The 24506-nt window shown below is 41.6% G+C and overlaps 1 protein-coding gene and 1 long non-coding RNA gene across 7 annotated transcripts in view; one reads left to right on the plus strand and one right to left on the minus strand.

The window, feature by feature from the left end:
- Window positions 1-6450: 6450 nt before the first annotated feature.
- Window positions 6451-24506, minus strand: part of LOC125748000 (uncharacterized) — a 108806-nt gene continuing 90750 nt past the window's right edge. For 3 of the 6 annotated variants that reach the window (XM_049023751.1, XM_049023752.1, XM_049023755.1), the window contains 8 exons: window positions 10728-10761; window positions 8919-8990; window positions 8713-8829; window positions 8383-8609; window positions 8106-8265; window positions 7908-8011; window positions 7388-7454; window positions 6451-6571 (listed from right to left, as the gene is read on the minus strand). In XM_049023751.1, the coding sequence (XP_048879708.1) occupies window positions 6558-6571; window positions 7388-7454; window positions 7908-8011; window positions 8106-8265; window positions 8383-8609; window positions 8713-8829; window positions 8919-8990; window positions 10728-10761 (795 nt within the window). In that variant the 3' untranslated portion in view covers window positions 6451-6557. Of the gene's footprint in view, window positions 6572-7387; window positions 7455-7907; window positions 8012-8105; window positions 8266-8382; window positions 8610-8712; window positions 8830-8918; window positions 8991-10727; window positions 10762-20250; window positions 23354-24506 lie in introns of those variants that run through there. The other 3 variants (XM_049023753.1, XM_049023754.1, XM_049023759.1) reach the window with 3 other exon arrangements.
- LOC125748026 (uncharacterized) lies at window positions 8943-17800 on the plus strand. Its single transcript, XR_007399436.1, has 3 exons — window positions 8943-9052; window positions 11373-11447; window positions 16069-17800. It is a non-coding gene; the product is annotated as an uncharacterized LOC125748026 (long non-coding RNA).

The raw sequence follows: 24506 nt of genomic DNA on the forward strand, positions 1-24506 counted from the left end.
TGTCTCACTCTCCATTTATGGAGAAATATGGCATTATTAGGAATACAGCAGCAATGAGCTACAGCGCGTACCTAAGTGATCCGTGGCTGGGACTTGCAGGGGCCTTGAGTCGAGAGCAATAGAGCAACTTTGCTGCCCTCCTTCTACCTGGAGAAACTGTCTCTCCTGATTGTGTGTGATCCATAAGCGGTTAAGAAGCGCCACTTCGGGGTAAAGACAGCATTTGTGCATTAGAGAAATTAACAGCTAATCTTGCCTAAAATAAGTAAACAAAGACATATCAGAGCTGTAGTACTGTACTCACGTTCACATGTGAACGGATACGGCCTTGTCACACACATTTTTACTTGGTCTAGACTAGTACTCGCTGAACTTGTTTTTAAATAATTCATTACTAAAACTGCAAACACAAATACAAATAGGCACAGTTATAAACTAAAGGCAAGATTTGCATATTTTAAAAATAACATGGTAATTCCTCACATTGAGGAAACTGGGTAAACCGTGTAAAAACGTCAGGCAAAAAAAACCACAAAGAGGCACAGCTGTCAGTATCACAGGGGGGTGGACCAGGTGTGGGGGTGTGGCCGCACTGAGGAAACAGAGTCTGACCTCACAGGTGACCCCCTGATGGACTTGGTCTTGATTTGGACTCATATGGTCTTCACTCAGATTTAACTAAGGTGAACTCAGACACAACCCTGATTGATATTCCTACATGACAACGATGTAGGAGAGAGTTTGAAATTGTGGGGGAGGCACAGCTTAATAATTGAAACAGAAGGTAATTTATTGGAGGTATGAATGAAGCCAAATTACATATTGGGGGCAGATGTCTCCCTCGTCCTACACTGTTCCTACTTCCCTGATACATGATGCTGAGCATCCTATTGAAAGCATCTACCTGGATTCACAGAACACCGAAAAGCAGAATACCAATCGCTTCTTCGTGTTTTAATGAGAAAATTGCCACATCAGATGAGAATATTGACATTTTGTATTGTACGCTGTACTGTATTAAGCAAACTATAGCATTGTACAAAATATACCTCAAATCTTAAAAACAGAGAAGGATTTTACCCTCAAGATAAGTAGGCCCACTGACTTCACCAAGCAGCATCTCATCACCATGGCAACAACTGCCAAGAGAAAACTGATATAAAATAAAAACACATTAACCATACAATCATGGAGCACTCTTATTTTTGATAACATGCTGAGAAAATGTTAGCGCTAGTTTCCTACAAAAATCCTTATTATTTTACGAGATTAATTTATTCATATTTGTTCTTCAGAAAACCCTGTTATTTCTCTGTGGTTTGCTATAACAGCATCACACACCTATGTACATTTAATTGTAGTTTTCCCACAACCAACAGGAAGAAATCCATCTCAAAAATCCCACAGACATCAGCAAAAAGGTATTTAGTGACCTTTATGGTTTCCTACTAAATTTTCTTATTTACATAAAACAAACTAACTCTCAAGCATAACATAAAAGTACGGTCACAAGGAAAATTCGCAGAAAATAATTTTAATTAACAGCACTTCCATGGTATAAAGTTAATTATTAGTTATGGGAGAAACATAATGGAAAAGTAAATATGGTTCTGCTGATAAGGAAATTGGAAACGTAGTCGTTGTTATTGTTTTTAAACGTAATTTTTGGATATAAGGAAAAAGTAATTAAATCAGCACCAAAGATCACAGAATTCATTGTAGTGAATATGCCTGTGATCTCATCCCCCCATGTTTCAGCAGGTCAAACGGCATGCCACAGACCCAGAGCGGCATCACTGGTCATTGAGCGCTGACCCGTTTGACCGTGCTGCCAAGGGTTAAGCTCTTTCCCCAGTCGATGGCCCGCCCAGACCATCTCACAGCTACCAGATAGCAGGGTCAGCCAGACCCTGGAGAGACTGGAGGTCAACAGCCCAAAAGTGCCGGGTGACCTTCTGATTACAAGCACAGGGTCCTAAACTCACAGAGCCACAAACCTCTCCCATTGTGTTCATGAGGAATTATTAAAATTCAGAGGTTTATCTTTGACCGGTAAACAACCGAAAGCGTATGCAGAATTGTTTCAATATATTTTGCCTGGAATCTACAATTGTTTATCCCAAAAGCCAATCAGTCACAGCATGGAGTCACAAACTGCAAATGGTCTGAATTTATGTGCTATTTACTGAATGTTCCCAAGTTCACCAAAAGTGCTTTCAAACTTGTGAAAATACGTAACCAGCCTGAATGAAACTGAAAGAAACAGGCCAATAGAGCCACAGTTTCTGAAATGTATTTTATTGACGACATCGAAAAGGCCTCTGGTTCCTTTAATGGTTTCCTCAGTTTGAAAGTTTTAAGTACAAATTATATTAAAGCCATCATATATGTTAATAAACCTTTGCAGAATGTGGCATTTTATGGTCAGTAAATAGCCCAGAACATTGATCTAGCAGATACCTTTTAGAATTGCAAATATAGACGTAGAATATAATACTTTTCTAAAAGAAACTTAATAAAAAGCCTCTTTGTAAAGGTTATACAAAATCTTTCAAGGCAACTGCACAATATTACATTGTTCGGCTGAACGAACTTTTCTCTAATGGCCCTCAGTCTTGACGTTTGTATGCGCCAGGGCAAGACAAACACTCAGCAAAAAACCATGTGCTGTCCATAAAGGAAATTGATGTTGCTAAAGTACTTTGAAGGCTAACCATGATAGTTCTCTGACAACTGAATTCACAGTTCTGTCAGATCCAATATCTCAAAAGCTGATTATGGCCAAGCAGTGGAGTACAAGATAATGGAAACAGAGACATCATTTCATACTATACTGCCCTCTAGTGTAAAACACCTAAAACTGCACAATCAGTTTAGGGCTATGGCAGTGCTGACATCAAAGGGAATCTGACGGACACGATTACATGAGGGGGGGGCAGGGGGTTGGTGACACACATAGACCTGGGCGATATACTCATCCAGCTTGAATGAAAATTAATGAAACAGGACACCAATATGGCAATACGTGTGTGTGTGGGTGTATGACAGACTTAAAACAGAAGGTGACAGTTTATGAACAAAAATACTAAACTCTAAAATCTAAAACCCATCTGGTAAATTGCTTTAAAAACAGAAGCCTGACAACCACTGCAAGTGAGAACGGGAAAGACCCCCATTTCAAGCTATTCCTCTTCAACAAAGTAAAACAAATATTGCAAGCAACGATATTTTTAACCCGTGAGTCCGTTTGTCAGTGTTATAAAACTAAATGAACCAAGTAAGACTGATCCTTACCTTCAGAGATGCTAACCGAATTTATTTGATTTTAGCTGTGCTTACAAGCAGGAATACTTTTGTTTCCTATTTAAAAGAGCACAATAAAAGTAAATTGATATAAAGGGTACTGTGTCATCCTACATCTTGTTTTGATATATTCATATATTGTAAAGTAACTTCAATATACCCCCCCTCCCCCCAGCCCAAGGCGAGGGTAAAAGTTGTTGTTGTTGATGGGGGTGGGGGGGTTAGATAATAACCTATTTGTTTTTGGATGAATGCCTTTGTTAAAACATAGAATTGAAGTAAAATGTCCTTAATGGCTGACAATAAGTAGGGGGCTTGACTCCCGAATGCCCCCCCCCCCCCCCCCCATGACGCCATCCCTGGGCCACTTCTGCTGTAGACTGAAATTTAAGCATGTGACTCTTTGAAAGTGACCCTATCCTGCCCTAATCCTGACATCCCATACTACGTAACTTGGATCACAAAAGTTGGAAGGAGCTCCTGAACCAGACAATCTCAGTGATGAAAGACAACAAGCAAGCAGGCCCACTGTATAAAGGCGATGATGCAAAGCACAAGGCCACATCATAGAGGCCCAGTGGTTTCAGCCCCCTACTGGTCACAATCAGTTACTAAACCAAATATCAAAAATACATGTTGTTCTATGTAGAAGATGCTGAAGCAGCATGTTCTGCTAATGAACTAGGTACCATCTTTTGACTCTACTCACTAGCTCCCAGTAACGTTAAACGTGGTGGAGGGGGCAAAGTGAGTTTTTGAGTGGGGAGACAAACTCTCTGCTGTACATTGAGCCCAGTACAGCAAAGCAAGGCAGGGATGGATTTATCTATCTCGTCTTCCTTCATTCACAGGGTCAGGACTGTCCACCAGGTCACCAGCACAAGGCTATTCCACGTCTGCTTTGTGCAAAACCTGTGAATGCTTACATTTATTTACAATATCTGGAAGACACTTTCCTAAGGTATTTTTACAAACGATAAACAGAATGCAGCCTTGGGCCATACAAGATGCCAGCACAAGTCACAGAAGCTTAGCGATGCTGGTGAAGGTGCCCAACAGCAGTCGGAGAGCTAGAGGCAGTCAGAACCTCCCTAATGGTACATGGGAGAATCTGTGAGGAAAGTTGGATTTACTCACTATAAAGCCAGGTCTTCACACTACAGGGACTGTGACTAAAAATCACCTTCAAGATAAACAGCAGGAAGGGAGAGAATAACCTCTAGTACCAGGATTGTAGCAACAAATGTTGGGCCCCCTGCAAAGGTGTGTTCCTCTCCCCCCCCCCCACCCCTTCCCCCAGCAAGCTAACTTATGCTACTGCAACATGTTTACTGTTTGGCACTTAAGGCTTTATGAAAGAAACTCAGCAGTTTCCTGCCCTCTTTTAACTTTATCTCTCTAGCTCTCTGCGCTCTTTGGGCTTCTGAAATCCCAAGTTTAGTTTCGGTTTCATTTTGTATTCAAGGCTGGCAAAAGGCACTGACTGCATACTATGCCTGCGTCCAAATTCAGGGGCTGCATCCTTTGAAGGACACAGTCTTCGAGGTCGAACAGAAAGCATCGTCAAACGGGATGCTCCAGCCTACGAATAATTTCTTATATTGTATCACTAGCTGTTCCCACTCTTACCCTTGAGTCACAAAGCGCCACTTTTGGGATGTGAAGGATCCATTGGGGGGGGAAAGTTCAGGTCCAGAAAGTACAAATCCAGACCTAAGTTTGGTTTCAACCAACCTTTATAAAGAGCAGCAGAGTACTCAACTGGTCGGTGGAAACATAACCAGTCCGATGATCCAACGCCTCTGTCCGGTTCACAGGAAGGTTACTATCATTAACGAATTAAATTAAAAGCATGAGAACTAAGCTGAAATTTTAAAAACTCCAACACTAACTAAAATAAAATAAAAATGGGCATAAAGTAAAATTTGTGGTTTATATTTTTAATTTTATCGTTGCGTTTTAAAGCCAAGGTTGGCATCGTCAATACTGCCAATAAAAGAAAAAAATGCATTGCCAACACACCACAGGGCGCACACACTCACACTCACACACTCACACTAGAGGGGCAATTTAGACTCACCAATCAACCTATCCTACATGCTTTTGGACTGTGGAAGGAAACCGGACCCCTGGCGAAAAAACACACGAACACAGGGAGAGCGTGCGACCCCACAGGAGCATCCACACAGAAAGGACCCAGCACTGAACCCAGGACCTTCTAGCTGTGAGGCAGCAGCACTAACCATTGCACCACTGTGCCACATGACTTCAGTTTCAGATTCACTCACCATCTCGTGTTCGGTGAAAACCAAAAACCGACGTAAGACTTTGACGTGAATACACAGTGACATCTGACTTCGAACTGACATCGCGAAATCAAATGTAATATTACACCCATATTTTCCTGTTAAGGTACTGTGAAGTACTCCTAAAGTAGTGATTCATTTTCCACATCAGCCGGTTTAAATCATCATACATTTACATCGATTTTTAACCGATTCGCGATTCATCGTTACATGCCTAGCTGAAAACTTCACTTTGGAATGAACGTATACAAGTACAGTGTGAATTTAGTTCTGAATGAGACAGTGGATGTTCTAGACTATTTCAGTTGGGGGGGGGGGGCAAACTAGGGCCAGTTGCTCTGTTAGGGGGGGCAGATGTATTTCACTTTAATGTCCTCCAAGTATTACTCAGCTAACAAAGTAAAGTTCCCAGAATGTCTTTTGAACATTCAGACAAATGTCCCCTAGACATTTTTTGTGAAGTCCTTTACATGCCATTAGGACATTGTCATGGGACGTCCATAGGATGTCAGCGGGGACTTTGAGGGAAAGTTCATGGTAAATTCTTTAGTAGTTCTGATGGGACATTCATGTGACATCCAGTAAACATTCACGCTAAGATATTTAGACCTTCAAATTGGATGTTCAAGGGACATCCAGCGAATGTTCAGGGACTTTTAGGGAACATTCGTGGTGAACAAAAACAGGCTGAGGTTAATTGGAGTTACTAAATTGCCCCTAGGTGCGGATGGGTTGGTGACCCATCCTGGGCTGTTCCCTGCCTTGCAACCATAGGCTCCGGATTCCCCGTGGAAATGGAAAATGGATGGATAAATTAAACCAAAAGAATAACAACACTAGGTATCGAAAACATTGATTTTATTTATGCATTTTAAAATTGATATTGATATAAAATTGAGATTGTCAGTTTGTGCCTGTGTGCATCACTCTTCGTCCAATGATGCTGTATCAGGTGAAGGAGCCTAACGGGGAAGGAGTAAGCAAAACACAGTGAGATAAAAAGCGTAGCCTATTTACTAGAAATTCTTGGTTTATGCAAGTAGTCAACTATCCAGTAGGCAGTACTGAAATAATATAAATATACACATCTAAGTAAACTAATCCTTGAGGCTATTTATTTTAGAACAGATTCAGTGTTATACAGTGCCTAACATTTTAACATGAAGTTTGCGGTGTTACTTGCATAATCATTTATTTACGTGTACACTACTTTTCCATTAATTTGAGTTTTTGCTTTAGAACGATGTGTAAAAAGGAAAATCGAGACTTATTTTAACACACACTTACTTTAGCAGCATGACAGGGACAGTAATACTCATTCATTACTCTGAATCTGGGTCGTGTATCCTGGTTATTGAATTGAGGTCTGATTCCAGTGTGCAGTCTTTGTGTGTGTGTGTGTGTGACACTCGGTAAATAAAAATTTGTATCTTTTAAGGTTCTTGCCTTTGCCTATTTCTTGTGTATCGCAAGGGTTGAAGATTTGCCCCTTTTGCGGCACTGTTACATGTGTGTGCATAGTTGATTATTCTCCTAAAGGGATGTCCTCGTCATAATGTTATTTTAAAGAAGGTATTAGTTTTAAAATGTATATTAGAAAAGTAGTTAGGTTCTTACAAAAATGTTGTGGTTTCAAAGTTTGAAATAGGGATTACTTTGAAAATGTATATTAAGCCTGAGAGATTTCCCTTGTAAATTTGTAGTTAATTACGTTCATTCATTTATAGCTTTCATATTTCTTATTTTTATATTTCTTTCTGTCCTTGCTACTTGCTCACCATGTTCTTTGCCTATCTCTTGCAGCTTAATCCCACCAAGGCTGTCTGACCCCCTGGCTCCAGGAGTCTGTACGAAGACCATAGACGTATAAGGAACTATGAGACATGCAGTTTTTGAACTGTTCAAGTGGTGATTCCCAATTAGTCACATCTATTACTAATAGAAAAAAACTAATAGGTGGTTACATTTTTGATAAATAGGAATGTCAAATTGGATCCATGATCGAGACTAATCTCGTTAACATCTCTGCCACCAAGTGATGTACATTCAGATGGATCAATAAAATCAACACCCTATTAATTAAAACTAAAAACCATTTTTTTTTTTAAATGTTGCAAGTCAAATTAATCACTGTAAATACAAATAGGCAACATTTAGAAAGTACTTTACATTGGATTGTCAAAATATACATTTCAAATCATTGGTGACATGTCCACCAGGACAACTTACAGAGATTTTATCAAATATTGAAGGTGCTGAATAAATACAGGCGAGTAGCAATCATGTGACGGAATTTACCGGATAGTGAGTTTTCTCACGATCGGGGGCATGTTTCAGCGTCACGCCTATGATGTCCTCCACACTCTGACAAGTTTGTTGTGGGTATACTTTGTTGCATGAACCTTGACATAATACATGAATACAAATATTTCTGTTGGATAATGCTAAAATACGTATTTTCCATTGAAGGTCATGAGACACAGCTGTGACACGTACGTATGATGACGTCATTGATTGGGAGCTGCTGAAACGCTCGCTTCCCCTTTCTTCCTTTGTAGCTGTATAAGGCCCATAAGGAATTGTCTCCAATTTTCTTCAGCATTCGCCTGACGCCATCCCCCAAACTGCTTCCACCCTGGAGACAAAGATATGCCATCTACAAAACACAGAAATTTATCAACAGTTACTAAAACACACAAGCCCAGTTAATGTACATTAAAGCATAGTCTTAACTGCTCATAACAGAATGCCATGCTCATTTGTCAGCGTTTACCATGTTGTTACGGAACTCTACGTCCTTCAGCTGGCTACACAGGTGCTCCAGTTCTTCCACAGTCTTACAGGGTTCTTCCAGCAGTTCAGTGATGTCTGATCTGGTGGATGTGCTTGAATGGGTTGCGGCTTGTGACATGGACTCGACTGCATTTTTCATGTCGGCTTCCATCTTGTCCAGCTTGAGGAGGACTCGCCTTTCCAAATTTTCAAACAGTTTTGGAATTTCTGTGCCATTTTAAAAAAAAACATCTTTGTGAATATTATTTTTTTTTACAACCAAAAGCAATATTAATTATGTTGTTTTTTTTTTTGTTTAATTTCTTGGTACCTTGAACCCACTGGTTGGTTGAGTCTGAGGAAGTGGATGGATGCGGCCATGAAGAAATTTCAGTTGAGATGGTGGCAACTGCGGATATATTAGTTATGGACCCAGATTCCCCGTAACCTGCGAAAATTGGCTCATTGCTGTTGGCGCAGTTTTTAAAATGTCCCTCTTTGTCTTGCAACCTTAATGAAATTAGCACTTCTACTCACAGTCAGGTGTTTTAGCCAATGTCAGCCTCCTCAATGACATCATTCTTCTTTTCTTTCTTTCAGGCTCTTCATCTTATCCAGGGAAAATGTCGAAGGAAAGAAACAGATTATGACAATGGTAACCCTATGAAATGGTATATCCCAAGAAATCCACCTATGTTCTTTTTTTTTGATTTTGCAGTGCTCTTGCCAAGGCAATTTTGCCGGTGTAGAGAACAAGTTGCCTGAATTCAGATGACTTCCAATTATCAGTGTCTTTCTGCTTTCTGGCAAAGCAATCAGGAAGGACTGGCTTTAGTCTCTCCAGCCGGTCACTTACAGTAACTGCGTCCCCTAATGGCATTCGATGTTCTGTCTTTCCTCTTGTCCACAATAGCAACAGCTTTTTCATTACCCACAGGCAGCACTAATGCATGTAATCTATTGGGAAGGACATTACCATATCATAGAGACCATACCAAAGAGAAAGGCAAGATCTGCTCTTCCTGAAGGTCTTCTGGCTGCCAATGCTGCCTGAATGAATCATCTATCCTTAGGTCAAGGTTGTCCAGGTCAGGATAGATCTGAATGTTCCAGAATCCCTTCTGAGTGCATGTATCACATCCGTAGTACCCAGAGAACCACTTCACTACTTCAACCACTTGACCATTAGGCTGGAACATCACAAGTGGTGCAGCACAGGTTGATGTATAATCTCACAGTACTTCTGCCAATTCTTGCACGGCATCATTGACAAAGTGAACATTTTTTGGTCTGGATGCAGCAGCGGTGATGTAGAGGGGGACAATGCATTTCGGTGAGAAATATATAGAACAGAGAATGTACTAGAGGGATTTGTTGGAACTTTTTAATAGCGGCAACCCATCAATGTATAAATAACAAAGGCTTTTATTGAAATCAACGTGCATTTTTGAGAACACAGGGACAGCCAGTCCCTGGAGCAATCGGGCCTTGCTCAGGGGCACAATGGTGAACTCACTTTGCCATCACGGGGACTTAAACTAGCAACCATCTGATCACAGACACAGTGGGATAACCCACTGAACCACACGCTGCTCCCATGTTTTTAATATCTGCCTCCGGCACAGAAGAGCATCAGTGCGAATGATTAGCAGAGAGAAATGATTCTGAGACATACTGTAACCAAGGAGGTGGGGGTGGGGGGGTATCTGTTTTTTTTTGGCTTCTGGCGTGTGACTCCGTCCCGGGCGGCTAATGTGCCCTTCAGGCAAAGTCAGACTGTTATAGACATCAAGCGACTGCAGATGTTTAGTCACAGCTGTGGGATATTTGTTCAGGTGTTTTGATAGTTAATCTGCCACATTACATTATATTTGCCATACCTTGTGTCCATTTCACCCTGCTTGCATCCATCAGAGGGTTCTTGCTGTTAAGGAGAGGTCTGAATGTCCGTGTTGTTTAAGGATTTTCATGAGAGCACCCACAGTAGTTTCTCTTACAAACATACTGGCCCATTCTTACAGTTTTCTTTGAACAAGGGGGCAACTTCTTTATTGCTTGAAGTATCAATATGCATATCAATGCTCCCCTCCTCAAAGGAGTTGTGTAGTTTCGATAGGAGTGATCACTCAGGTCTATAGCCCCAAGTACCACAGCCCCGATGCCAATCTTCCTTCAAAAACAAAAACTGCTATGTACCATCTATTTGTAGTTAAGATTGTTGAATTGAAAATATTGAATTTAGAACTCACATAAATGCTTGTGTGTGAATGTCTTTGTATATATACGTCTATAATATGCTACTGCACATATTCACATCTAAGGCAGATTTTCCAGGACTATACTCACCATTTTGCAGGACATATTTCCCAGATAAAAAACACTAAAGAAAAAGAAAAGGAAAATGTTAACACGCAATATTTACATTTACAACAAGTCACCATGATTGTTTAATTTCATAATTAAATGATGATAGTATGGGTTTGACAAAATAAAGTTATTACTCTAAGCTTCTATAGCTTTAAGGGATCTTTGTGTGTGAAGGATTGTGTGTGTGTGTGCGACAAGGACGATCAACAAAGGCTGCAAAGAAACTCGGCTGATATTTGCGTTTCGCTTGATGAGACCTATCAGTGGCAGTATGCGGTCAATGGTAGGCTTCTTATGTAAAACGTAAACCGTTTAAAGATGTAAAACCAGCCCCGTTTTTCATTTCCATTCCCGTTTTCATCTTATTCGTAATTGGTAACTATTTCATACTTTTGTGACTTTCGATGTTCTGGGCTTCGTCGGAACACAATGAATCAAATCATACTATAAAACCAGCACATGGCTTTTAAAGACTGGTTATACACCTCCAAGAAAAGGAGGGTCCGTAACTCCTTAAGGCCTGAAATGTACGACCAGCAAACATTTCAAGACATCAGTAACGTTTGAGTGATTTAATGTAGCGTTTCAAATTAAATGGCAGTTAAAAATTGTGTGTTTTTTCAGGCTATAAAGTCAAGATATAGCAGTGACTGAGGTCCTCACAAAGACAACGTTGGACGAAGAGTGATGCACGCGAAGGTGGGGATGGTGTGACCTAAAACATCTGAGTTGCCCGGAGGTGTTACGCTCTGAGATCTCACTCCCTGTCAGAAAGATGGATGGACATTGTTGTCTCAACAGAAATAGAATAGAATAGAATAGAATAAACCTTTATTATCCCACGAATGAGAAATTTAGGTGTTACAGAGCTCTTGCACAAAAACGTAATATAGAACAATAGGAGCAGGTAGATACACAAAGATATAAATACAAATGTACAAAAGTTTTGGAAATAAATAAAGATGTACAGAGATATGTACAAAATGTACAGAGATATGTACACAAGTGCGGGGGTGGGGTGGGGTGTGAATGATCCTGGTTACAGCATGTGATATGTCAGTTAAACATATATGAGTAAAAAATACTCACGCTAAACTGTTATAATGTCTGACAGCCGCTGGTAAGAATGACCTGCGGTAGCGCTCCTTCCTACACTGTGGGTGTAGAAGTCTATTGCTGAATGAGCTGCTCAGAGCTCGTACAGTCTCATGCAGGGGGTGGGAGGTGTTGTCCATAATGGATGTTAGCTTAGACCGCATCCTCTCATCCCCAACCTGCTCGATGGATTTCAGTGGGCAGCCCAGGACAGAGCTGGCCCTCTTCACCAGTTTGTCCAATTTCCCCCTGTTCCTCTCTGCAATTCCACCACACCAGCAGACCACAGCATAAAAGATAGCAGATGCTACCACAGTGTCATAGAAGGACCTTAAGAGAGTCCTGTTCACCCCAAAGGATCTTAGCCGCCTAAGCAGGTGAAGACGACTTAGACCCTTTTTGTAAACTGCCTCAGTGTTTGTAGACCAGTCCAGTTTGTTGTTTAGGTGAACACCCAGGAATTTGTACTCCTTCACCGTTTCAATGTCCAGACCCTGGATGTTCACCGGTGTAGTAGGAGAAGACTTCTTGCTGAAGTCGATCACCAGTTCCTTCGTCTTGCTGGCATTAATATGAAGATGGTTCAGTTCACACCAGCTGACAAAGCGATCGATGACCCCCCTGTATTCCAGCTCGTTCCCCTCTGACACCCGACCAACAATGGCAGTGTCGTCTGAAAACTTCTGTAGATGGCAAGTGTCCGTGTTGTAATTGAAGTCCGCAGTGTATAGGGTGAAGAGAAAAGGGGCGAGTACTGTTCCTTGTGGGGCCCCCGTGCTACAGACTACCACCTCAGACACACAGTCCCGGAGTCTCACATACTGGGGTCTCCTGGTGAGGTAGTCCGTAATCCACGCAGACAACTGATGGTCCACTCCCGCTCCCTCTAACTTCCCCCTCAGCACTGAGGGCCGGATTGTATTGAAGGCACTTGAGAAGTCAAAGAACATGACTCTCACAGTGCTCCTAGCCGTCTCTAGGTGAGAGAAGGCCCGATGCAGCAGGTAGATGACAGCGTCATCCACCCCGATGTTCGGCTGGTAGGCAAATTGCAGCGGGTCCAGATCCCTCCTGACTAGCGGGCGAAGGTGGTGAAGTACAATCCTCTCCATGGTCTTCATCAGGTGTGAAGTCAGGGCAACAGGTCTGAAGTGGTTCAGCTCCTTGGGGTGCGTTGTCTTTGGGACCGGCACCACGCAGGACGTCTTCCACAGAACGGGGACCCTCTCCAGACTGAGACTGAGGTTAAAGATGTATGTGATGACCTGGCACAGTTGACCTGCGCAGTCCCTCAACAGTCTGGAGCTGATTCCATCTGGACCTGCGGCCTTCCTGGTTTTCATCTTCATCAGCTGACTCCGCACCTGGTCAGTTGTGATGGAGAGGCCACAGTGTAGGTTGTGGGTGGGTGACTCCTGCTGAACGGCATGGGGGGGAGGGGCAGTAAGGCCGTTGGGGGACAAAGGGGGCAGATGAGGTGCCGCCAATATCCCCGGTGCTGTGACTACTGTGGGGGGTTGCAGGGAGGTGTGAAGGAGGTGTGATGAGCTCTGGTGGATAGGGGGGGGTTGGGCTACTGAGTCAAACCTGTTAAAGAACTGGTTCAATCTATTAGCCCAATCCTGGTCGCCAGACTCCGGATCCCCTCCACTCGCCTTGCTCCGTCCGGTGATGATATTAAGTCCCTTCCACACCCCTCTTGTGTTGCTCTGCTGGAGCTGCTCCTCCAGCTTCCTCTTGTATCTGTTCTTTCCCCGCCTTATCTCTCTCCTTAGCTCCTTCTGGACTCTCCTAATTTCCTCTCGTTCTCCGGATCTGAAAGCCCTCCTTTTTTGCTCCAGCAGAGTCCTCAGGTCTGGAGTCAGCCATGGTTTGTTGTTGGAGTAACACCGTACTTTCCTAGTCGGTACAGTGTTATCCATGCAGAAGGTGATATAATCTGTTATGCAGGCCGTCAGACTGTCAATGTCCTCCCCGTGTGGGCTGCATAGCACCTCCCAGTCTGTGGTTTGGAAGCAGTCTTTCAGTGCCAGACTCGCCTCTTCAGACCATTCTCTCACATACCTTGTAGTGGGGGGTCGTTTGCATACTAAAGGTATGTATGAGGGAACCAAATGGACCAGGCTGTGATCTGAACGACCCAGTGGGGGGAGGGTTGATGCTCTGTAAGCGTCCTTAGTATTTGCATACAGTAAGTCCAGTGTTTTGTGTTCCCTGGTGCAGCAGTCCACATACTGGGTGAAAGTAGGGAGAGTTGAGGACAAGGAAACATGATTAAAATCCCCAGAGATGAAAAAGAAGGCTTGGGGGTGTGATGTCTGTAGCTGGGACACCACTGTGTGAATTGTCTCACATGCTGCTGCCGCATCTGCCGTCGGCGGAATGTAAACAGTTATCGCGATGACTTGCGTGAATTCCCGCGGCAGGTAATATGGTCTGATGCTGACCGCCAATAGCTCCACATCCCGTGTACAGCATTGCTCCTTAACACTGATGTGCCCCGGTTTACACCATCTCTCGTTCGCATACATCACAATCCCCCCACCTTTCTTCTTGCCGGTCTCCTTTCCATCTCGGTCCGTTCTCACCAGGTGGAATCCCGGTACAGTTACGTGTGAGTCTGGAGTGAGGTGTGTCAGCCAAGATTCTGTATAGCACATCATGCTCACCTCCCGGTACTCTCTCTGAAGTCTTGTCAGCGCCGTTAACTCATCGATCTTATTAGGGAGAGATCTAACATTCCCCATAATGATCGAGGGTACAGATGGTTTGTACCTTCTCTTCCGCTCTCGACACTTAACTCCAGCTCTGCAGCCCCGTCTCCTCCGCCGCAGCTCCCTGGGGATCTCTGGTCTTTCCCTGGGGTGTATCGGCTGGTTACGAAGCGCTAACAGCTGATCCCGAGTGTAAACAATGAAGCCGCTGCTTGAAGAATCTCCGTGTACCGGGTAAAACAGTCCGTAAATGATTAAAAAACAAAAAAGTAAGTTCACAAGTTGCCTTTGACTAGCATACTTTTGATTAGTTGAAAGAAAAGGTGAAAAAAACAAGGAAAATAGATAAGATAGGTTAAAAGAATAGAAGGTGGTCAGAGCTGCTGTAACTAGCTGCCACTCTCGTGGCGCCATCTTGAAAAAAAAAAAAAAAAAAAAAAAAAAAAAAAATGACTCTGAATGTGTTTAATAATCCCTCTCAAACCTAGAAAGACCACTTCCTACAAGGAGAGAGATCGTGCTGTGGGGGAACAAGGCAGGACAGCGTGTGTTTAGAAAAACAGAGAGGGGAGGAGCTGATTTTTGAGTTTTTACCACCACTGTCACAGGTTACAAGTAGCAAAACACTGAATTCCATTTGTTTTCTCCAGGTTGAGATGCAGAGGAAAATTTCAATATAAAAAAAATTTAAATTACAGGGAGCTGCACCACAGTCAGAGTGCCCTGTCAGAATTTTGGCTTGCATGGTGTCCTTGCTCAGGGTGCATGATTTCTAACATATTTGCATCGGCAAAATCCGATCTATTAATGTGGAATAGCGAGTTAAATCATTTTGCTTTATTGATTTTGTATTATTTATTTAGGGAGCAACTGGCCTTGTTAATGTTTTCAGGGATCATTAATCTTCCAGGCCACAGGAGGGCATGTCTTTTATTGCACATCTCCACACATTTGCAAGCTGTTGTGCACAAACTTTCTTTTGTTTCTGTGTTTGTGCTATAATGATTTGGAAGATATGACTCCTGGCTCTTCCAACTTCTATGGGACTATAATTGAGCCATCTGTTCGTTTACATGTTTAATCAAGTTTGGTAATGAGTTGGGTGGAAGTTTATTTGGTTTACTAAAAAAATATCGATAAAATGCAATATGTTTAGTGGTTTTCTCTATCCGCCATGGGAAAGTTAAGGAAACCAGAAATTGGATAAGTACTGTTTGTTATAATTTGGTTGTGTTTGCCCATGTTTTATGTACACTGAAAAACTTTAATTTGTGACTATTGTAAACTGTTGCACGCAGAAGTGAACTGTTTTGTGGCTGTGAAGGGAGAAGAATCACCAACTTATTTAATGTAACTTTTTAATGTAAAAACATATCTTTAAGATAAGGTCCTACAAATGTTTAGTTTCATTTTAAATCATATATACCTCCAGACTGTATTAACCATAACCTACCTCTTCATTTATATACAATGCACAGCATACAGTGACATGAAATAACATTCCATTTCAGGACACGGAAGTCCGCCAAGACACCCATCTGCATCAAGGGGACAGAAGTGGGGACAGTACAGCACTACAGATACCTGGGAGGGAACCTGGACAGCAAGCTGGACTGGACAGAATCACAGAAAGGCCAGAACCGAGGCTTTGGTCAGATGTTCTACAGCTCGGCAGTGGTCAGTGTCACCATTTAAGCTGTAGTGTGTTGGGGCAGCAGGGTGAAGGCAGCAGAGGCCAACAGGCTCATCGAGGCTTATCTCACGCCCTGTGCTGACCCACAACAGCTAGCAGAGCTCCTTCAGCAAGAGACTAATATCACCACCGAGCGTCACAGGAGATCCTTCCTCCTTGTGGTCGTCAGACTGTACAGCTCCTCTCACTCCTGTCCAGAGGAGATATGTCGGTTGATACTATTTGTCTGGTTCAATTTTGCACATTACAGTACCATTTTAAAACCCTTTCTCATATTTTTTTATCCTTTTTCCTGTATACTTGCATTTTACTTTTTTTTGTATTTTACCATTTCGTTTTTCCACTTGTATTTTAATTCCTTTTATATTGTATTATTGTACTACATTGTATTCTTTATTCTTGGTATATTTAAACATGGCGAGAGCAATGCCTTTAGCACAACAATATGGCTCAGGATAAATAAAGTTGTATCATATCTTAAAAGTTATTTAGGGAACAGAGAATGTGAGAAAAATTAACCCACATATTTTTGGTAACGACACGTCATTAACTCTGGCATCATTTATGAAGTAATGCATTGCAATGTGAAAAACATATTCCGTCAAACCTCTTCTGGTAAATGCCAAAAGCTGCCCAGAGTGGCACTGAGGCTCAATGGGAAATACTGTTACCTCAGACCTCCAGGGTGAGGAATTTCAAACCCTACTAAGTCCGTGTAATGAGACTGTTCTCCCAGGTGTCCTCCTGCAGTCTGAAGACATGCAGTTAGGCTGTTTGGTATCTTTGTGGTGTGTGTTGTTTGTCTGTATGTACTGTATGTGCTCCAGAATAGACCGGAATTCTTCCCAGAGTATACACACTGCCTGTGTTGCCCGGGAGAGGCTAGCTAACAAGGAACGCTTCCATTAGGTTCTTAAAAATTCTGCCGTAATGTCATATAACCGACGTCCCTTTGGCATTCTTAAAATGCCGATGTACAGAACAGTAACTGGAAACGAAAATCACGGGAACATGTTAATATAACGTATTTAAAACCAAACCTGAAAAAAACGTTCTTAGGACATAAAATCATTATTGAACCAAACTTGAAAAAAGTTCTTGGGATATGAGATTACAAATGTTCACGGAACCAAACCTGAAAAATGCAAAACATAAAATAACATGTAATAAACCAAACGTTTTGAACAAAAACAATCAGTGCCGTTGTAACATTATTATAAGTATATTAAAGGAATCGAAAAACAACACTAACGAAAAAGAAGAAATCATCTATTTCATAACGTTTAATAATGGTGCCCAGAATTTACTTTCTGCAGCGCTGGGCAATGTGTATATTGTGTAATACAGTTGTCAGCAGGCTACAGAAAACTCTAATGAATAATCAGTGATGAATGCAAGGAATTAAATAACAATTACCCTACAATAAGCAAACAGCCGTGACCATTCATTCTCTATTGGATTATGCGATTTGTAGTAATGATTCTGGCATCAGAGTAATTACACAGGGGCAAGCAACAGCTCATCTGGTTAGTCACAGTAAAGCCCTTGAATCAATGGCACGCCACATTTAGGTCTTACATTGACCCCACAATTTTTGCTGATATTATAATTTGCGTACAGTATGTATTGCGTTTATTTGGTGTGGGGACCCGCATGTGTCACACATCAAATGAACACTGGAAACATGGGCTAGCACATGCAAGTATCGCCTGTATGGAAAATAAATGGACCTTAATGGCAGTGTTGCCAATTTGCAACTTTGTCGTGGAAATAAGTGACTATAAAGAGCCCTTTAGCAACACTGTTTTTCTTTCTTAAAAAAAAAGTCGACAACCGACAAATCTAGCGGCTTATTGGAAAATCCTTAGCTGACAGAAATAGAAAAAAACTGTACATGAGAATAGCTTATTGGGAATTTGGTTATATTAAAATACTCTCTGTACTCATGTATACTGTAAGATATAAGCAAACATATGTGAAGAGCTGTCACTATCTGACTATTACAATGCAAAAACAATGCAATGACGTCACCAATATGCTAATTAGCACATGACGTCATCTAGTGACATTTAGCGATTTTTGCATGAGTACCACGTTGCAGGGGGGATCTGAGGGCGTGTGTCCCCAGTCAGCACCCAGACCACTCAAGTCCCAAAACGTCATTCCATAAGACGCCATTTTACAGGATACCAAAGGGGTCAACATGTACTGCTTTTCGGGTTAACAAGCTGAATATTATTCACACGTACAAAACGTGCATGATAACGTACATTTTCAGCTTAAGTACTGTATAACACAGATACTGCACTTCCCGGAGGCTGTGCCAGACCCCGTTCACACTTATTTACTAGTCAGTTAGTTTAGAAAAGTGTGGTCAGATTTGTTTAATATGAGATCTTTTTATGTGAACTACAACTATTCACATAAAGACATGATGTCGGCAGTTAGGAGAGCTGTTTGACATGTTTGACATCCATCCATCCATTTTCCAAACTGCTTATCGTGGGGGGTCTGGAAACTATCCCGGAAGCAATGGGCACGAGGCAGGGAACAACCCAGGATGGGGGGCCAGCCCATCGCAGGGCACACTCACACACCATTCACTCACACATGCACACCTATGGGCAATTTAGCAACTCCAATTAGCCTCAGGATGTTTTTGGACTGGAAACCGGAGTACCCGGAGGAAACCCCACGATGACATGAGGAGAACATGCAAACTCCACACACATGTGACCCAGGCGGAGACTCGAACTCAGGTCGCAGAGGTTTGAGGCAACAGTGCTAACCACTGCACCGCCACGTGTGTGACATATAATCGTTAATTTATAATTTATTAAGCCAGACCTCACCCACGTTTAAAGAATGACTGGCACAGTAGCGTAACGTAAAGAACAGACCCTGTTGTAACATAGTTACGCCTTCAGGAATGATGTATTGGGGCCTCAGGCCCTTCCTGCAACTAGATGCCTCTCAAATTTTGACCAGGCTTTAGCTACTTGCCATTGACAGTAGTTGGCAACACTGCTTAAAGTAGCTGGAATATATTTATTAGGTGCATACCAGTTCATCAGTTGCATGAGGTCTTGAAATATTCTTGCTGATTTACATTTAGAACTTTATATTTAGCACCATCCCTCTGTATTCCTGAAGGATACGGAGAACATAATAGGCGATGCACTGAAGTACGCTGCACACAGAGGGGCAGGGAAAACGGAATAATGTTTCTTTTTTTAACCAAATCTTTTGCATTTGTAGCATACTGTGCATTACCAGACAGTGATACTTTTAGTGAGCTTTTTTTAAATTTTAGGTTAAATGTGCGCCTGAAGAGACCGGCTTGGAAAACAATGGTGTTTTTTAGCTTGTAATTTTATTATATTATATATAGTTGAACTTATATTTTTGTTTATATATAAAAAAAAAATCAAGAAACCACTCCATATTTTTTAAGAATCTGCATAGTTAAATCCTGGTTTAATCCTTTGGCGGTAGGCTGCCTCCTGGCTCAAAATTTCTAAGACAGCAGTTCATTTGAACACGATGAAGCAGGACACATGGGCATTTACCAAAAACCAGCAAGGTAGCGGGCAGAAGCAAATTTCTAATGCTAGAGATGATCGTCATCTTATCCGGCAGTGCCTCATAAATCAAGGGATGACAACAAGTGACATTCAAAGAGAATGGGAAACATTAAGTGGTGTGAAGTGCAGTTCCAGGACAGTTCATAACAGGCAACTAGAAGCAGGACTGAAGACCCATAAAGCAGGGAAGAAGCCCTTCATCAATAAGGAACAGGGAAGAGCCAGGCTAGGGTTTACAAAAAAATGTATAATTTACACAGAAGCACCCCCCATAAATCAAGAAATTAGTAAAACTAAAAATGGTCTCTTAATTTTCTCCAAAGCTGTATTTAGTCCTAAATTTTTCCTTTCCTTTTTATTAAACATTTTGATTGGATGTTGAAAGTATTTCATTAAAATATAGAAAAACCTTTGGATCAGCCATATTACTCATTCTTTTATTTTCCAGGCATTTACATATTATACTTACATATTCCAACATACAAGTCACTTTGGATAAAAGTGTTTGCTAAATGACTAAATATAAGTATTACTTGATGGTTTTCATGCTTCAAGAACAAATGTACATTTAGAAAATATCTACAAGCTGCACTAAGAAAGGTCCAAGAAAATGTATCAATACTGAATATATATAGTAGGACCTACAAGTAATGTAATTTGAGTAGCATATTAAAAATGTACACTAAAATGTTCTCAGGACAATGAAACAATATGACATTCTTAAAAAAAGTAACATTCTAAGAATCTACAAATAAAATTCTATACTGCTCAAAATATAAGGAACACTTTTTAATCAGAGTCTATTATACTTCTGGGATATTGATCTGGTCAGTTAAGTAGCGGAGGGGGTTGTTAATCAGTTTCAGCTGCTTTGGCGTTAATGAAATTATCAACAGGTGAACTAGAGGGGCAACAATGAGACGACCCCCAAACCAGGAATGGTTTAACAGGTGGAGGCCACTGGCATTTTTCCCTCCTCATCTTTTCTGACGGTTTTTTCACTAGTTTTGCATTTGGCGACGGTCAGTGTCACTACTGGTAGCATGAGGCGATACCTGGACCCTACAGAGGTTGCACAGGTAGTCCAACTCCTCCAGGATGGTGCATCAATACGTGCCATTGCCAGAAGGTTTGCTGTGTCTTCCAGTACAGTCTCAAGGGCAAGGAGGAGATTCCAAGTGACAGGAAGATAATCAAGGAGAGCTGGACAGGACCGTAGAAGATCCTTAACTCATCAGCAGGACCGGTATCTGCTCCTTTGTGCAAGGAGGAACAGGATGAACACTGCTGGAGCCCTACAAAATGACCTCCAGCAGGCCACTGGTGTGAATGTTTCTGATTGTTTGGTCAGAGACAGACTTCATGAGGGTGGCTTTAGGGCCCGACGTCCTCTAGTGGGCCCTGTGCTCATTGCCCAGCACCATGGAGCTCGATTGGCATTTGCCATAGAATACCAGAATTTGCAGGTCTGCCACTGGCACCCTGTGCTTTTCAAAGATGAGAGCAGGTTCACCCTGAGCACATGTGACAGAAAGGGTCTGGAGAAGCCATGGAGAATGTTATGCTGCCTGCAGCATTGTTCAGCATGACCGGTTTGGTGGTGGGTCAGTGATGGTCTGGGGAGGCATATCCATGGAGGGACGCACAGACCTCTACAGGCTAGACAACGGCACTTGACTGCCATTAGGTATCAGGATGACATCCTTGGACCCATAGTCAGACCCTACACTGGTGCAGTAAGTCCTGGGTTCCTCCTGGTGCACGACAATGCCCGGCCTCATGTGGCAAGAGCATGTAGGCAGTTCCTGGAGGATGAAGGAATTGATACCATTGACTGCCCCCCACGCTCGCCTGACCTAAATCCAATAGAACACCTCTGGGACGTTATGTTTCGTCCATCCGCTGTTACCAGGTTGCACTTCAGACTGTCCAGAAGCTCAGTGATACCCTGGTCCAGACCTGGAGGAGACCCCCCAGGACACCATCCGTGGTCTCATTAGGACCATGCCCCGACATTGTCAGGCATGCATACAACCACGTGGGGGCCATACAAACTACTGAGTATGATTCTGAGTTACTGTAATGCCGCATCATTTTTCACTTTGATTTGCGGGGTGTCTTTGAATTCAGCCCTCTGTAGGTTGATAATTTCATTTCCATCAAACGATGTGGCATCCTTTCCTTCCTAACACATTACCCAGTCTACATCAGCATAGAAATCCTGCATGATTTTTTTCCTAATTGATATCTGATGTATTTTCAAAGTGTTCATTTTTTTGAGCAGTGTATTTATATATCAACGTAGTAGAAAAATTGCACAAACTTTGTAGTATCATTGCAGACATATTACTCAACATTCATAGAAATTCCAGAGAACTGGATATGAACATTCTGGGAACCAGAACTCATGAAGTTCTGAAAATGGCAGGACCTCATATGACCCTATCCAGGATCACGGGATCAAAGACGGAAGATTTTGTAATGATGGAGATGAATCGAACAGACTAAGCAAAAACAGATAAACAGGCTGTACATTAGTCTGGATAAAATTACCAGGTGAATAATAAAAAGTAAGGGTTTGGAGGGAAAAATGTAAATCTAAATTAGATGTTTAAACAAATGATCAAAGTAAAAATGACACATTAAGCAAACACTACATAATTACAGCCTGACTGTCGTACATGGCAATGTAATAATTTTGTTGCTCCACTATTTTCATTTGTAGAAAGAAAATCAAAAAGTATCTTGTCCCCATTTTACGGTGTAACTTGCACTTAGCGCTGGTGGTTGTGATTAAGTTGATTAACCAATCTGCAAGTTATCACTGTGAGCCCCACCCCAATAGTTTGTGGTTGAACAATAAGTACCAAGTCTGGAGTAGGGACTAAAAAAAGTTTCCAGAACTGCCTCAGAGGAACTACAATCAGGCCGAGTTCCAGTGGTGGCAACATTACAGAAGTTCCTGGTTCCTGAAAAAGGTTCTGGTTCCTGAAAAAAGTTCATGCGGTGGGAATGTGCCTCATGAGTCTCCTCCCTGTCTTGAAGGTAGCTATCTGAATGCTTGCAATTCTTCGTATGTTTCCACAGATACTTCTTTAGAAACAAACCATGGCAGTTCAGACAGTGGACATAATGTTTCGGAAGTTCAGCAGTATTACTCGACTGTTTGCGCGGAACAAGGACTCCTCTCCTTTGTTTCAAAACTTGGTGATTATGGATGAAATTTCCACGGTTACGCAAATAGTCTAAATTCTGCCGCCTCTCCTTGGATTTTCTGGGAAATTGGAGGGCATGAGCAACCTCTACTTCATTTCTGTGAACTTGCTCTATATGCCGTGCGATTTTCGAGTATGGCTTATCGCAGAACAAGCAGTACTGCTTTTTGTTGTACTTCCTCCCTCCATTAGGCTTCCTGGTGAGTGTCATCACTGAGATGTTGTCGACGGGAGACTCGACTCCAACAGGTTCTAGCTGTTCCAGAGAACTGCATATGATGTCAGCAGGCATCTTCTTCATAAACTTGAAATAAAAAAAAAAACAAAAATGAAACCATTTAAACAATTGTCTGTGTTCCTGTGATATCATATCATGATTTTAGAGTTAATGTTCAGTCAAATATTCACAAAAAATAAAAATATTTTACAATCATCGAACAATAAGACAGGTTAAGCCCATGAACAGCATAAGCTAATTGGGAAATTACATCATAAATAATCGTAGTTAAGTATATTTCAATTGTTATTGCTTACAATCAGGAGCTTTCACCAAAACTTGCCAAACATGCACCACAACCAGAGGAAGAGAAATGTTTCTTTATTATTATTAATATTTTAACCTTTTATGGTACGCATTATGTTATAACCATGGAATCCTTTCCACTACATTTATTTACATTAAATAACTTCAGTAATTTCAAAAGGAACAACAGTTTTAAAAGACGATACAGCAAGATGTTACCATATGGCAACTCAAAAACAACAAAAAAAATGCTTTCCTTAGAAATGATCAATTTCTCTTCTAAAATTCTTAAATGCATAATCTTTAATAAATTGATATATTTCTACAGTTGGAACTCTATACTAAATGAGTTCTTACAATTTATCCTTTAACGTTGCCCTTAAAAACATTAAAATGCAGCTTGCGAGCCATCAAATATATGCATTTTCCTGCAATATATAATTTGATTATGTGTAAACAATCATTCATATTCTATACCGCGTGTCCTCAAGGATCTCTGGTTTCCCCCCAAAGTCCAAAAACATTCTACGGTAAACTGGATTTGCCAGTTTGTATGCATGAATGGTGTCTGAGACCCTGCATTGTGCCTGTTGATTTTTGGATACATGTGTAAAAACAATATTTAAAATTTTATGATGATGCTTGAGTCACAATAAACCAGTTCCTACCACAACACACCAGGAAGCACCCCATGTTTGGATGCTTTTCCACTGCACCAGATACCATACTTTTGGTACTTCAATAAACTACCAAAAGTACAGTACTTCAGGATGTTGGTTCTCTACTGGTGTAAGAACTGGTACCGCCGCTGAATGACAACACAACACGAAGCAGGGAATTTTGCATGGAATTTAAAAAACAGCTGTAGGATCCTATAAGGGTGGATGATGCAGTTGCAGTTCTTACATTGCTAGTCAGCTTAAAATTTTTAAAT

The sequence above is a fragment of the Brienomyrus brachyistius genome, chromosome 8 (genome assembly GCF_023856365.1).
Source record: "Brienomyrus brachyistius isolate T26 chromosome 8, BBRACH_0.4, whole genome shotgun sequence".
NCBI lineage: Eukaryota > Metazoa > Chordata > Actinopteri > Osteoglossiformes > Mormyridae > Brienomyrus > Brienomyrus brachyistius.